Source organism: Diabrotica undecimpunctata, chromosome 8, assembly GCF_040954645.1.
Source record: "Diabrotica undecimpunctata isolate CICGRU chromosome 8, icDiaUnde3, whole genome shotgun sequence".
In the NCBI taxonomy this organism is placed as follows: domain Eukaryota; kingdom Metazoa; phylum Arthropoda; class Insecta; order Coleoptera; family Chrysomelidae; genus Diabrotica; species Diabrotica undecimpunctata.
The window spans coordinates 131,455,299-131,467,966 of record NC_092810.1 but is presented as its reverse complement, the minus strand read 5'-3'; the positions used below and the strand labels follow the sequence as shown (position 1 = coordinate 131,467,966).

General features: G+C 31.4%; 1 protein-coding gene across 1 annotated transcript; it reads right to left on the bottom strand.

Moving 5' to 3' along the window:
* On the bottom strand, window positions 1-10,985 carry LOC140448576 (alanine--glyoxylate aminotransferase 2, mitochondrial-like). Its single transcript, XM_072541660.1, has 8 exons — window positions 10,714-10,985; window positions 8,588-8,772; window positions 6,076-6,199; window positions 4,256-4,444; window positions 3,287-3,574; window positions 1,400-1,621; window positions 341-589; window positions 1-189 (listed from the first exon to the last, which is right to left on the bottom strand). The coding sequence occupies exons 1-8, from the start codon at window positions 10,795-10,797 to the stop codon at window positions 100-102; spliced, it is 1,431 nt and encodes a 476-aa protein (XP_072397761.1). The 5' UTR covers window positions 10,798-10,985; the 3' UTR covers window positions 1-99.
* Between the last annotated feature and the right edge of the window lie 1,683 nt (window positions 10,986-12,668).

The following is a 12,668-nucleotide window of genomic DNA, read 5'->3' as shown; positions in this document are numbered from 1 at the left end:
TTAAAAAAACACACGTATACTTTTAATAGTTACACCAAATAAATAACGTATTTTCACAAAAATTTAAAATGTAAAATAATAGGAGAACATTTATATGTTTTATATATGTTTCAAAGCAACTTCAATAACTTCAAGAGTAAATTGTGCATCCTCTTTAGTGACACACATTGGAGGTTTGATTCTTAATACCTAAAACAAAAAGTTTCTTTAGAAGTTAATAGTTATCGTATTATTTATTAATATAATAGTAATTACTTAATAAAGTATAATAAAAAAAAAGAATTAATTAATTTTCTTTCTTCTGAAAGACCTATAAATAACATTTGTTATATTTACTTACATTTCCATGTAAACCTCCCTTTCCAATAATTAAACCAAGCTCTAAACACTTTTCCCAAAATGTCATAACTTTCTTAGGGTCTAAAGGTTTTTTGCTTTCTCTGTCTTCCACTAGTTCAACACCTATCATTAACCCTTTACCGCGGACATCTCCAATCACAGAAAATTTAGATTTTAATTTTTCTAGTCCCAGTAATAAAGGTGTTCCAACTATTTTACAATTTTCTTGTAGTTTTTCTTCTTCTATAATCTAAAATAAAGAACAAAAATATAGTATCTGAATATTGGAATGATTAGTTTAAAGTTTTGTTGTAAGATCCTTTTCTGCAACAGAAATATCTTAGCCATCCTGTTGGAAGCGTTTCAAGATTTTGCTCCCATCTAATATCTCATCTTAAAGTTCCTTCTCTAACTTCTTTAATTAACAGTGTGGAGTTTATGAAATTCTGTGTACAAAGTGCTCTTGACTTACATAAGACAAACAAATCAAATAATTTAAAACAGAATTTATAAACATTATGTTTCAGTCCGCAACTTTGATTCATTTTGTACACTGGTCTAATGTCACTAGTATAGATTGCGTCAAATATTTTAACTTTCATAAAAAGAAATACTTCCTTTGGTATATATACCAGCTCCAGAAATATTTTACAACAATCGGGTTCATTTTTAATTTGATGTTATTTGACAAATTTGTCGCCTTAAAGGTGAGATAATCTTTTAGCTCCCCAACTTATTAACAAGTATGGGTAATACTCGTTATTTTTATGGAATCGATGTAATGGTAAATAGAAAACGATAAAAAATAGACACTTGGTATAAAATAAGCAACTTTAGAAGTTATTTAAGACTTAAACGACAGAAAAAGAATGTTCGATAAAAATGTGTTAAGGAGCACATAATAAAGTAGCTTATACATATCGTTAGTGGGCTTTGGATGCACTTGTAATCATTAAATTTTTGTCGCGCTCAATGTTTAGTAAAATATTTTTAGTCTACTAGCAAAACTTAACGACTTACTTCACACAAGTAATTATTCATTTTAAATACAAACATATACCTCTAATACTGATACTCCCACCGCACAGGCAACAGGATTGCCACCAAAAGTGTTAAAGTGTGTAGCTTTGGTTAAAGCAGTTGCAATTTCTTTGGTGGTAGCTACTGCTGCTAAGGGATATCCATTGCCAATACCCTTTGCCATAGTAACAATATCTGGAACTATACCGTGACTCTCAAAGCCCCAGAAATGATCGCCTGTTCTACCGAATCCACTTTGTACCTAAAATGTAAATTAAGTGTTACCACAAAATATATACAAACAAAATAAATGTAAAATAAAATATGTAAAATATAAGGTATACTTAGTGTGACCAACTACCCCGAAAAATCCGCGACATGGCCCAAATTACGAAGTCGTGTCCCGGCGTCCCGGACTAGGCTTCCGGGCCATCCGAATTTTTAACTTTTTGGTTAAAATTTATTTTAAAATTTTAAATTCGTTTTTTTTTCTAAGAATTCACATCAAATTGAATTATTGGGACCAAAAAAAGTCGAAAATTTCTAGAGTGCCATATTAATTCCACATCCAAAATGTCCAGATAATCCATTTTATCGTGGTATTTTGTTATAGGAAAACTCAAACTGTGCACTTTTTTTCGTTTCTGTATTTTAATTATCCTCTTCCGAAAATAATATTCAAAAACGATAACAATTCATGTATTGTATACACATCAATCATGCCGACCGAGGTGTGTCGCATTCCTCGCTGTAATGATTGCTGATAAATGTTTTTTTTTTTCGGTTTTGTCAACCATTCTAAGTAGGTAAGCAAACTTCTTGATTTCATTCGCGCTATCTTCTGCGCCATTCTATCGGTCTCTTGCTTTGATTTTCTAGTTAGCAACACCGATATTTTCAGCATCTTGTGTTACCCCGTCTGTTTACCTCAGCTTTGGTCTGCTCTATCTTCTTATTCTCACCGGCTGCGATGTTAAACTCTTTTTAATATGTTCGATTCCGGAGACCGGCTACACTCCTTGTCCAGTGCAGACAGTTTCGCTTGATTATAGTGGTAATATCTTTCCCGCCGCCAAATGAGTTTAATACCAGGGTGAAAAAAACTTAAAATTTAAACCACTTGTTAATTCTGGACGTATATATCTTGTATATAGGCATTTTTTTATGGAATTAATTTGTTTTTTTGTTCATTCTCTTATTTGACTCAGTTGAATCAATGAGTATTGATCTTTGAAACGAGACGCGTATGGTCCTAATTTCTTAGTCTATCGCCAAACTACCACACACCTACCACTGTGCCGAGATGAGCGGCATCGCTGCGCTCCGTAATACCAACACTGCATTCTAATTGTGGCTTTTACTATAGACACTAAGAAGGGATGTTTCTAATACAAAATTTGATTCGTATTAAGCATGTTAAAATTTCTTCAAAAGTTTAAGTGTTGTTTAGTCGATAAACAACAGCCGTTGTAATTAAAGTAACAGACAAAAAATAGAGTTTATCGATCAATGTTATTGTTAAATAATTTTTTATGTGATAACTGATTAATCATTTTCTCAGTCGAAGCACTTTTTGAACATCCAGAGCGGGAATAATCTTCAAAGCTTTAAAGACCACAATGAAACTCTCTAGCTCCTAGTTGTATCCTTACATTTGAAAAATATTATCAATGAATGAATCTAATATTGTGTTATAGAGTTTAAACGTTTCTCCTAAGAAATTTTGCTTTAAATAGATGTTCAAATTATTTCACTAAAAAAAACTTAAACTCGTTTATTACCAATCCCTTATAAACAAAACTAAATTGATATATCAGTTTGAAATTTTATGTGGAATCATTAAGAGTGTCGCTGAGCAGTATTACAACCAATTATTAATTACAAGCTAGCTCATACTATTCTTTTTTTCAGCTTAGAAATTACTTACCTCATCAGCTACATACAATCCTCCTTGGCTTCTAACCCGATCATAAACACCTTTTATGAAATTCTTTGGATACTGCACGACACCTCCAAGTCCTTGAATGGATTCGGCCCAAAAAGCTGCTATCCCAGTTTTTGGAATATCGTGATTTAACTCATATTCAAATTGTTCTAAATATTTTAAACCTGCTTCACATTCTCCAGTACAGTCACAATGCCTGTCTGTTTGTACAAGACTGTCGCGACATTTATTTCCTCCCCATATTCCTTGATAGATATCGGGATTCATTGTCTACAAATTTAAAATAAAACAAATAATTAAAAAAGAATGTAACGTCAGAAACGACTTGAGACCAAGAATTAAATTATAATTATAAGTTAAGAAGCAAACAGTTGGCAATACACTCTTATCTATAAAACTCAACTACCTAACTCAGGTTTTTAAGCGAGAAAATCAAAATAATAAATAAGGATAATAATTGACAACCGCACTAATTATTCACTTGAAAAGCCGCAAGGCAATGATGTGACATTTTCACCCCTTTTCTTTTTTAGTTTTGGTTAAATCGTTACTAAATTTCTATTGCGTTTAACACTGGTTATTGCCATTTCAAAACAGTAACACGTATGACGAATATAGCGCGTAACTAAATCTCATACATCTGGCGTAACACACATTGACAGTTAACACGCGAATGATTTTTAGGAATTCCCCGAGCTATCAATATTGTATTATGCGTCTCCCTAACAACGTATAAAAAGTTTCCGTCGAGCGATTTACGGTGTAGATATTTCGATAAAACCTCAAAATGCATTTTGAATAATGGGAAATCATAGCACGCGCACGGGTAATCGGATTTCTATTGTACAACCGATTCACAAAAAACGTGTAGTTTGTAATCCAAGCCATAAAGTCTTACATGCTTAAAAGTTAGAGTGACCAAGAAGACTTAAACACTACTTTGTTACATACCTTAAACATTCCAGCAGCTCCTGGTACAGGATATTTATAATAATTATTTGATGTCATTCCCATGACCTGATACGTCATTCCATGGTAGCAGTTTTTTAGAGACATGACATCGAACTTGCCGGTGTAAGCTCTGGCCATTAGCAGTGCTAAATCGTTAGCTTCACTACCACTATTTACAAAATATATACACTAAAAGAATTATTACTGTAGAATTATTAAATACCATGCTTTAATAAGATTAGAATTAAGAATGACAAGGTCCACCGATTATAGAAGAGAATAAAAGTCTAAAAGTCCTGAGAAGACGGCTAAACAATGGAAAATGTGAAATACATAAACTAAAAAACAAAGAAGGAGTCCATATCAAATAGAGAAGAACGTCTACACGTAGTTGAAGACTTCTATCAAGAACTACACCCAAGTCAAAGGCAAGACCAAACGAACTTGGAAGCCGCCGCATCACACAAAATCATCAACCAGAGTTCAGACCTCATGCTAGAGATTACACCAAGCGAAATCCAAGACGCAATGAAAAAGATGAAAAACAACAAACCAACAGGAGAAGATGGAGTCGTAATAAAACCTATAAAAATGGGCGGACGTGCCCTTCTCAACCAAATAAAAATTTTATTTAACCTTTGTCTAACAGATTGTTGCATACTGGAAACATAGAACAATGCAGTAACAATTTTACTACACAAAAAAAGACAAGACGCACCTAGAAAACTATAGACCAATCAGCTTATTAAACTACATCTATAAAATGTTTACCCGAATAATTACGACAGAACTAGAAAAAATGTTGGATTTCTACCAGTCCCGAGACAAGCTGGCTGCCGCTCAAAATTCAGAACAAACGATCACCTACAAACAGTAAAAATCTTAATAGAAAAATCGATAGAATATAACAGATAATATAATATAAAACTACATGATACCACCAGTGAAATTCATATAAAGCAAGGTGTGAGACAGGGCGACACTGTCTCGCCTAAATTATTTATAACGGTCCTCGAATACTCCTTTAAAATGCTAAAATGGGAAAATAGAGAAATAAAAATAGACGGGAAATGCTCAATCATCTGCGTTTTGCCGACGATACAGTACTTATTGCTGAAGATCTACGTGAAACACAACAAATGCTACAAGAATTAGAAAACGTATCTTCAACAATAGGTCTAAAAATGAACATCAGTAGAACCAAATTTGTGACAAATTTGGTTCCCAGCGAACACCCAATCAGACCTGTGAATTTCAACGACGAATAACACTTGCTTGGGCGGCTTATGGTTCACTAAGAGACATCTTTAAGAGCAACATCCCGATAGCTATGAAACGGAAGACATTTGACCAATGCGTTCTTCCTATTATGACATACGGAGCAGAAACTCTTACTTTCACAAAAACAACAGCACTAAAAATGCGAGTGGCACAAAGGCGCATAAAAAGATCGATTCTCGGCGTAACAAAAAAAAAAGACAGAATAAGGAACCAAGACCTAAGGAAAAGAACAGGTATCACTGATGTCGTCGAACGTATATCCATGCTGAAATAGAATTTGACAGGTCACATAGCGAGACTAAAAGACTCAAGATGGACCAGAAAACTAATTGACTGTCGCCCAAGAGAAGACAAACGCGGTAGTGGACGACCACCAACACGCTGGATGGACGACATTAAACAAATATCCAAGAAATGGTAACAGAACCGTAAAGAGTGGCGAAAAATGGGAGAGACCTATTTTCAGCAGTGGACAGAAGAGGTTGCATGATGATAATGATGATTTAATTAGAATAAATTATGTAAAATACAATGCTTACTTCCAAGTTGCCTGGTAATTTATCTCCTAATTTTTTAGCATATTCGTGAATCTTAGTTTGATAATAAATATTTGTGGAATGTCCCAATGTTTCAATTTGATCCTTTATGGCACTAGTTATTTTCCTTCAAATTAAAATTAAATAGATTAATGTTTGACTATTTTATGGTAAATAGCAAATATGGTATGAGGCTATTATAAAAATTTTCCTTTTGTTTAGTTCATTTTAATGGGAAGTATATATGCACTTGTAAGAAGAATTATAAACCAGCTCTAAAAACCATTTCCAAAATTACTGGAGTATAATTGTTTGGTTTACAAAACGCAGTATGGTGCTTTATAAGAGGTCAAAAGGTGAGGAGGTAAGCAGTCAGCTACTTACCATATTTTCCACTTTATTAGGAATCATTAAAGATTATAAAATAACTCTAAACTTGTAAGAAGAAAACCGTTTAAACACTTTTTCTTATTAAACACTGCAGCCTTTTATTTTCCAGAACCCTTTTTTTAAATTTTTAGAGTGGGACATTTCCAGCTTGTTGGGAAAAAGTATTATTACACTCATACTTAAGCCTGGAGATAACTCTGAAGAGGTTAACAATTATAAACCCATAAGTATACTTAGTTGTATGCCAAAAGTATTCGAGAGCATTGTTTGTGACTATTTAGGTGCTAGCTTAAATTGCTGTTTTACAGACCAACAATTTCGATTTATTCGTGGCCGATCAACAGAGCTTAATCTATCAACTTTCACTGATTATATTTTGGAATCTTTGAAGGAAGGTACTGAAGTTCATGCTATATATATATACATACTAACTTTATAAAGGCCTTTGATTGTGTAAACCATAAAGTGTAAACCATTAAGTAATAAGTTACATAGTCGGGGTACTCAAGGACAACTTTTAAAGTGATTATTTTCTTATCTGAGAGAAAGAATACAAATAGTGCGTATTCAAGGCTTCCAATCGAATTAGATACAGGTACGATCTGGTGTACCTCAAGGTAACACCTAGATCCTTTTCTCTTTAATATCTATGTGAATGATATCGTCTGCTGTTTTTTCACTCACTCTCTCCCTCTCCCATGTTCGCGGATGATTTAAAACTTATCGCACATATCGATGACTATTTCAAAGTCATTTTAAATGCTATTCTTTGTTAAATACTGTGCTAAGGATTTTATTAATATCTCTTTCATTATATGATTATAACTCTTCACTAGTGAGCCAACGAATGTCTCCACTGCAGTGGTTAGCGTACAGAGGTGTCACCGACTTTAGTGACCGTGAACGAAAACGATATTATTAAATCAGCCCGATATATATATATATATATATATATATATATATATATATATATATATATATATATATATATATATACTGAAAAAGCGATAAACGCTTGTCATCAACGCTGATCAAATAGAATACAAAACTCAAATATTTGGGTGTGCAGCGGAAGATAAGACAAAGAAGTACTCTTTTTAGTTAACCAAGCTTTCGCAAATCTTTATTTGCATCATCAGGGTGCTACAATAAACAAAATTAGTACAAAATACAGAAAAGAATTATTTTGCATCTTACACTAATTGAGGTTAGTTGTCGTGATGTTTATTAAATGAAATGTGCAACTCATTTGATCCCTACAAATGATGGCGAAAACTATCCAAAATTGTTTTTAATAATATTTATTTATTTATTTATTTAATATGTATTTGTTAAAGAATGTTTTTTTAAAAACAATTTTGGATAGTTTTCGCCATCATTTGTAGGGATCAAATGAGTTGCACATTTCATTTAATAAACATCACGACAACTAACCTCAATTAGTGTAAGATGCAAAATAATTCTTTTCTGTATTTTGTACTAATTTTGTTTATTGTAGCACCCTGATGATGCAAATAAAGATTTGCGAAAGCTTGGTTAACTAAAAAGAGTACTTCTTTGTCTTATCTTCCGCTGCACACCCAAATATTTGAGTTTTGTATATATATATATATATATATATATATATATATATATATATATATATATATATATATATATATAGGAAAATTTTAATTGTAAGAGTTAGTATAAAATAGAAATTCGTATTGTCCAGTAATAAATATATACATTATAAATTAATTATGATTTAGTGTTAGAGTAGATGAATTAAAATTAGTGTACATAAATTTAAAGTAATAAAAACATTGCACTATCCAAAGTTGAAACTTTTTAGCTTCGTCTCTTCCTTCTGTTTTTTATATACAGTGTAACCTATTTAGACTGGAAACTCCTCTATAAAATTTAAAGTTAATCAATTTTAATCAATTTTAATCAATTTTTTTAAATATTTTTTTTGTTTTTAATATTTAAAATGTAATTAAATATATTTTATTACTTGATATTAAAAAAATGGGTAAATGGGTCACCAACTTTAAATTTTATAGAGTTGTTCCCGATCTTAATGTGTCACACTGTATATTTCAGTATTCCTCAAAGCAAGCATCTTTTAAAGCAATATACTCACGGATGGCAATGTCCAACAGAAACAGTACAAACTCCTCCATACATATCTAAGTATCTTTTTCCTTCGATATCAAAAAGCCATTGTTTGTAACCTTGATGTAATGCAAGAGGTTTAGTATAGTAAGTTGTCAAAGCTGGATTCACGTAAGTCTTTCGTATGTTGGTCATTTCGTCACAACTAAGACCCTATAATAAAAAATAAATAAAAGAGATATTAACGTAATAAAATTTGCCCGATATTTAGTCCATTTACTCTTTCTACCTAGTAAGTTATTACTTCCCTTTTCTATCATGTATAAATGATGTATAATTATTTAAGTGTATGAAAATGTATAGTGGGATTTGTACTTTATTATTTTGAATTTTAAAGTGAATACCTCTTGTTTTGTATTTTTACCTGTTTATTAAAATTTGTTCCTTTTAGCGTAGTAAAGTAAAAAGAGATGGTAGCGTAGTAAAAAGAGATGGGAGCTTCTTTGATATTTATGATCAATAATTATGTGACTTATTTGATTTAAAATGGATTCAGGATTTTTTTATACTTTGGCAACTATGTCAACTTTGATCTCTGTCAATGATAATGACGTGCAATGGTAAGTAAATTAGATGGACTGTAAGTAATTTAACAGCTGATAGTAGCACATATTATTCGCTATGAAAGGCAACAAAGAGAGTAAAGAGACCAATTATTTAGGCTTCTCCAATTAGGATGCAAAATGAAGGAACAGAAGGTTTCCAGCTTCCAGAAGAAGCTGAAAAACAGATTTAGATAATACTAATCAAGAGGAAGAAGATAGATAGGAGGAGCTGGTCAAACAGAGGAAGAATGACCCCAACAACGCATAGAAAAGTTTCAACAGAAATAAAAGAAAATAATAAACCCCAAAAAAGCTCCAGGATATAAAATGCATATATTGTAATATCAAACGATAACAGGAAAAAATAAATATAACCTCGTTTCGAGAACAAATCGTGAATACAAGTTTTGAACAAGCTCACAACGGCTTACAACAGTCATATCAGGAAAGAGAACCTGAATAAACTATAAACTTGCTGAAGGAAACACGAGAAGATGTACACAGTATTACAAAACACCTAGCAACAAAAATGGAAGAGCGTATGCTATGAAGCATTCCAACATTTTGCAAGTCATGTAATGAAAAGTTTTTATGTAATGACTCTTTTTTTGCTATACCTACATAACTGTATAAATAAAAATGCATAGGGTAATATACAGAATAAATGTATGGATAAAAAGTAAGTATTTCGTTTTAAGGGTGGTGTACATAGTTTTAAGATAATGATATTTGTTATAAACCGTGTGTACCATAATTTGACAAGAATTTTAAACATTTTCTTTTTGCAAAATTACACATTTTTATATATTATAATATGATTTGTAACTCTTCAAATAAAAGAATTAAATAATTTGACAACATATAATACACCTCAGTTTCTGTGAGATTTATAAAATACCTCCTCAGTTTGAGTATATTATAGATATTTTTTGACCATATATGAACACAAATGTGGATGTGAAACGTGGACAGTCTCAACCACTGATGAAAATCAACTGAGAATATTTGAGCGCAAAATACTAAGGAAGATATTTGGACCAACCCAATGCAGCGATGGTTCGTGGAGAATTAAAATGAATCACGAGCTGGATGAACTAATGCAGAGCGCAGATATTGTCAGATTTGTAAAGTCACAAAGACTAAACTGGCTTGGTTACCTAGAAAGAATGCCAGATAATCGAGCTGTAAAAGTATTCCAGAGATGGAAGCCCCAAGGAAACAGAACAAGAGGAAGGCCCCGTAAAAGATGGATAGACGACGTAGAGAGGGATCTTAAAACCATGAACATCAGGCAGTGGCGAAGGAAAGTATCCGACAGGGCAGAATGGAAGAACATTGTTAAGCAGGCCAAGACTCACAAAGGGTTGTAGCGCCACTAGAAGAAGAAGAAGAAGAAGAAGATATGAACACAAAGCCCAAGGGTAAAACTTTTGTGTGCCAGTTCTGATAAATTAGAACGGGGGTCAAAAAATTAAATAATTTTCTCGAAAGTTTATTTAATTAATTTAGATTTAAAAAATCTTTTACATCTTATATATATATTACATACCTTGTACGGTTTAGGTTTAAAATCACATTTTGGTAATTCTGGTTTCGTGGAATAATTTCGAACACATCGTGCTAACAGCTTCATGTTAACGTAGTAAAGAATATTTAGTAACTACTTATAAAACCGGAACACCATAAACAAAATTAAAATTATCGAACAATGCTTATGTTTAAACATATACTAGTAAGTTGCAGTTCAAGTGCAAGGATAAGAATATATTAGGTTAAATTTTGGTAAAGACAGGAACATAAAGCTACTTATTATTAGGGGAAAGTGGGTATAGTAGTAGTAAAACTAATATTGCTTAGATTATTCCAGGGTCTTCTTTATTTACACTTAGAAAAGAATAAACATGGAATTACCAGGTGCGGACTAAAACCAAGGCACGTACCTAGGGCCCGTAATTTTTAGGGCTCTAGGCTTATTATTAGGTTTTTATTTTTTAATTTTTATAATTAATTTTTATTTTTATTTAAAAGAAAAACGTGATATTCATAATTATTGCTAAAACGTATCCAAATTATGCCGAGTCGTTATTTGATAAAGTCTATAGCCCAGTCTGGTTAAAAAAAAAGGTGGAAAAATGTTTCGCAGATATCTGAAGCTTTTAAGACATAGGTGGGGAATACTAGATGATGAATAGATGAAAAGATACTCCTAGGTTTACCTTGCGTTTTTTTTTAAGCAATAATTTATGGTCACAATTTGATTTTTTTTCTATACATTTTTTCCCTTATATTTTAAATAAACAATATTTATGTCATTTTTTTATGTCAAGAATATCTTTATTTTCCCGTTTTTTTAATTAAAATTGATAAATAATTTACAGAGATATTTGCAAAAAAGCAGTTTTTTTGCACTAATTTATAAATTTTATTAATTTTTGTATTAACAAAATAAAATGGTATTAATACATTTAAACATCAAGGAATTACCTTCTTTTAGATTTGTTCGAAATTTTCCCCCGATCAGTCAAATATTTTATAAGTTATTTAATTTGTTTATCCCTGAGGCTAATTATTTAAACTATTGAGCTTGCCCTATGCATGATGCTAGACACATTCAGCAAATTTCATAGGATTCTTTAAGACTTAGACTATCTCAGAAGTTAAATGCATATTGAGTTTTCATCGAAATTGTTTACAAAATAAGCGTTTGAAAAAGGGGTATGTTTTTTACTTATAAACAATTGTAATAACTTCTATATTTTTCAAGCTACAGACTTGTACGTACAACCATTGGATAGCTGATAAAAAAGCTCACATTAAAAAATAAAAAACCTTCTATGACCAATAGGAACGAAGTTAGTGACTATTTTTAAAAAAATCATATCTCCATTGTTTATAAACATTAAGAAGTAAAATTTGCACAAATTTTGAATGAAAATCTAAACTTTATATTGAAACTTATAGCTATAAAATTTATCTAATTTTTCGAAACGATGGTGCTTTCGAAAGATCGACATAGGAAAGTGGAGAGGATATCTGTTTCAGCTCCGTTTTTTTTTTGGCATCGGAACTTCAAATTGCAACAAGTAGGAAAAATTTACATTATCTCGGCTTCCTTTGCAGCTGCAAGCCTCTTTTTTTTATTCTGTGGTAGCTCGTCAAAATATGAATAACTACATAGTTTTCACTGACCGGAAAATATGGGAAAACTCGGAAAAATTGAGTCCATTTGAAATTCACCCTAAATACTTACTTTTTTTAATTTGCTCGAATAGTCTGTCGCAGTATTAATAACGATGACATAATTTTCACCCCCCATAAATATCGGAAAATCCCGGAAAATAACCATATGTTTTTTCATTTTATATCAATGATGTAATAATACTTATATATTTTATAAATTAAATTTCAGGTAATTTTTTACACATTATATTATTATATTCCTTATATTAATTATAATTGTTTGTATTTTTATAATTAACAATATTGATTTTTATTCTATTTTTC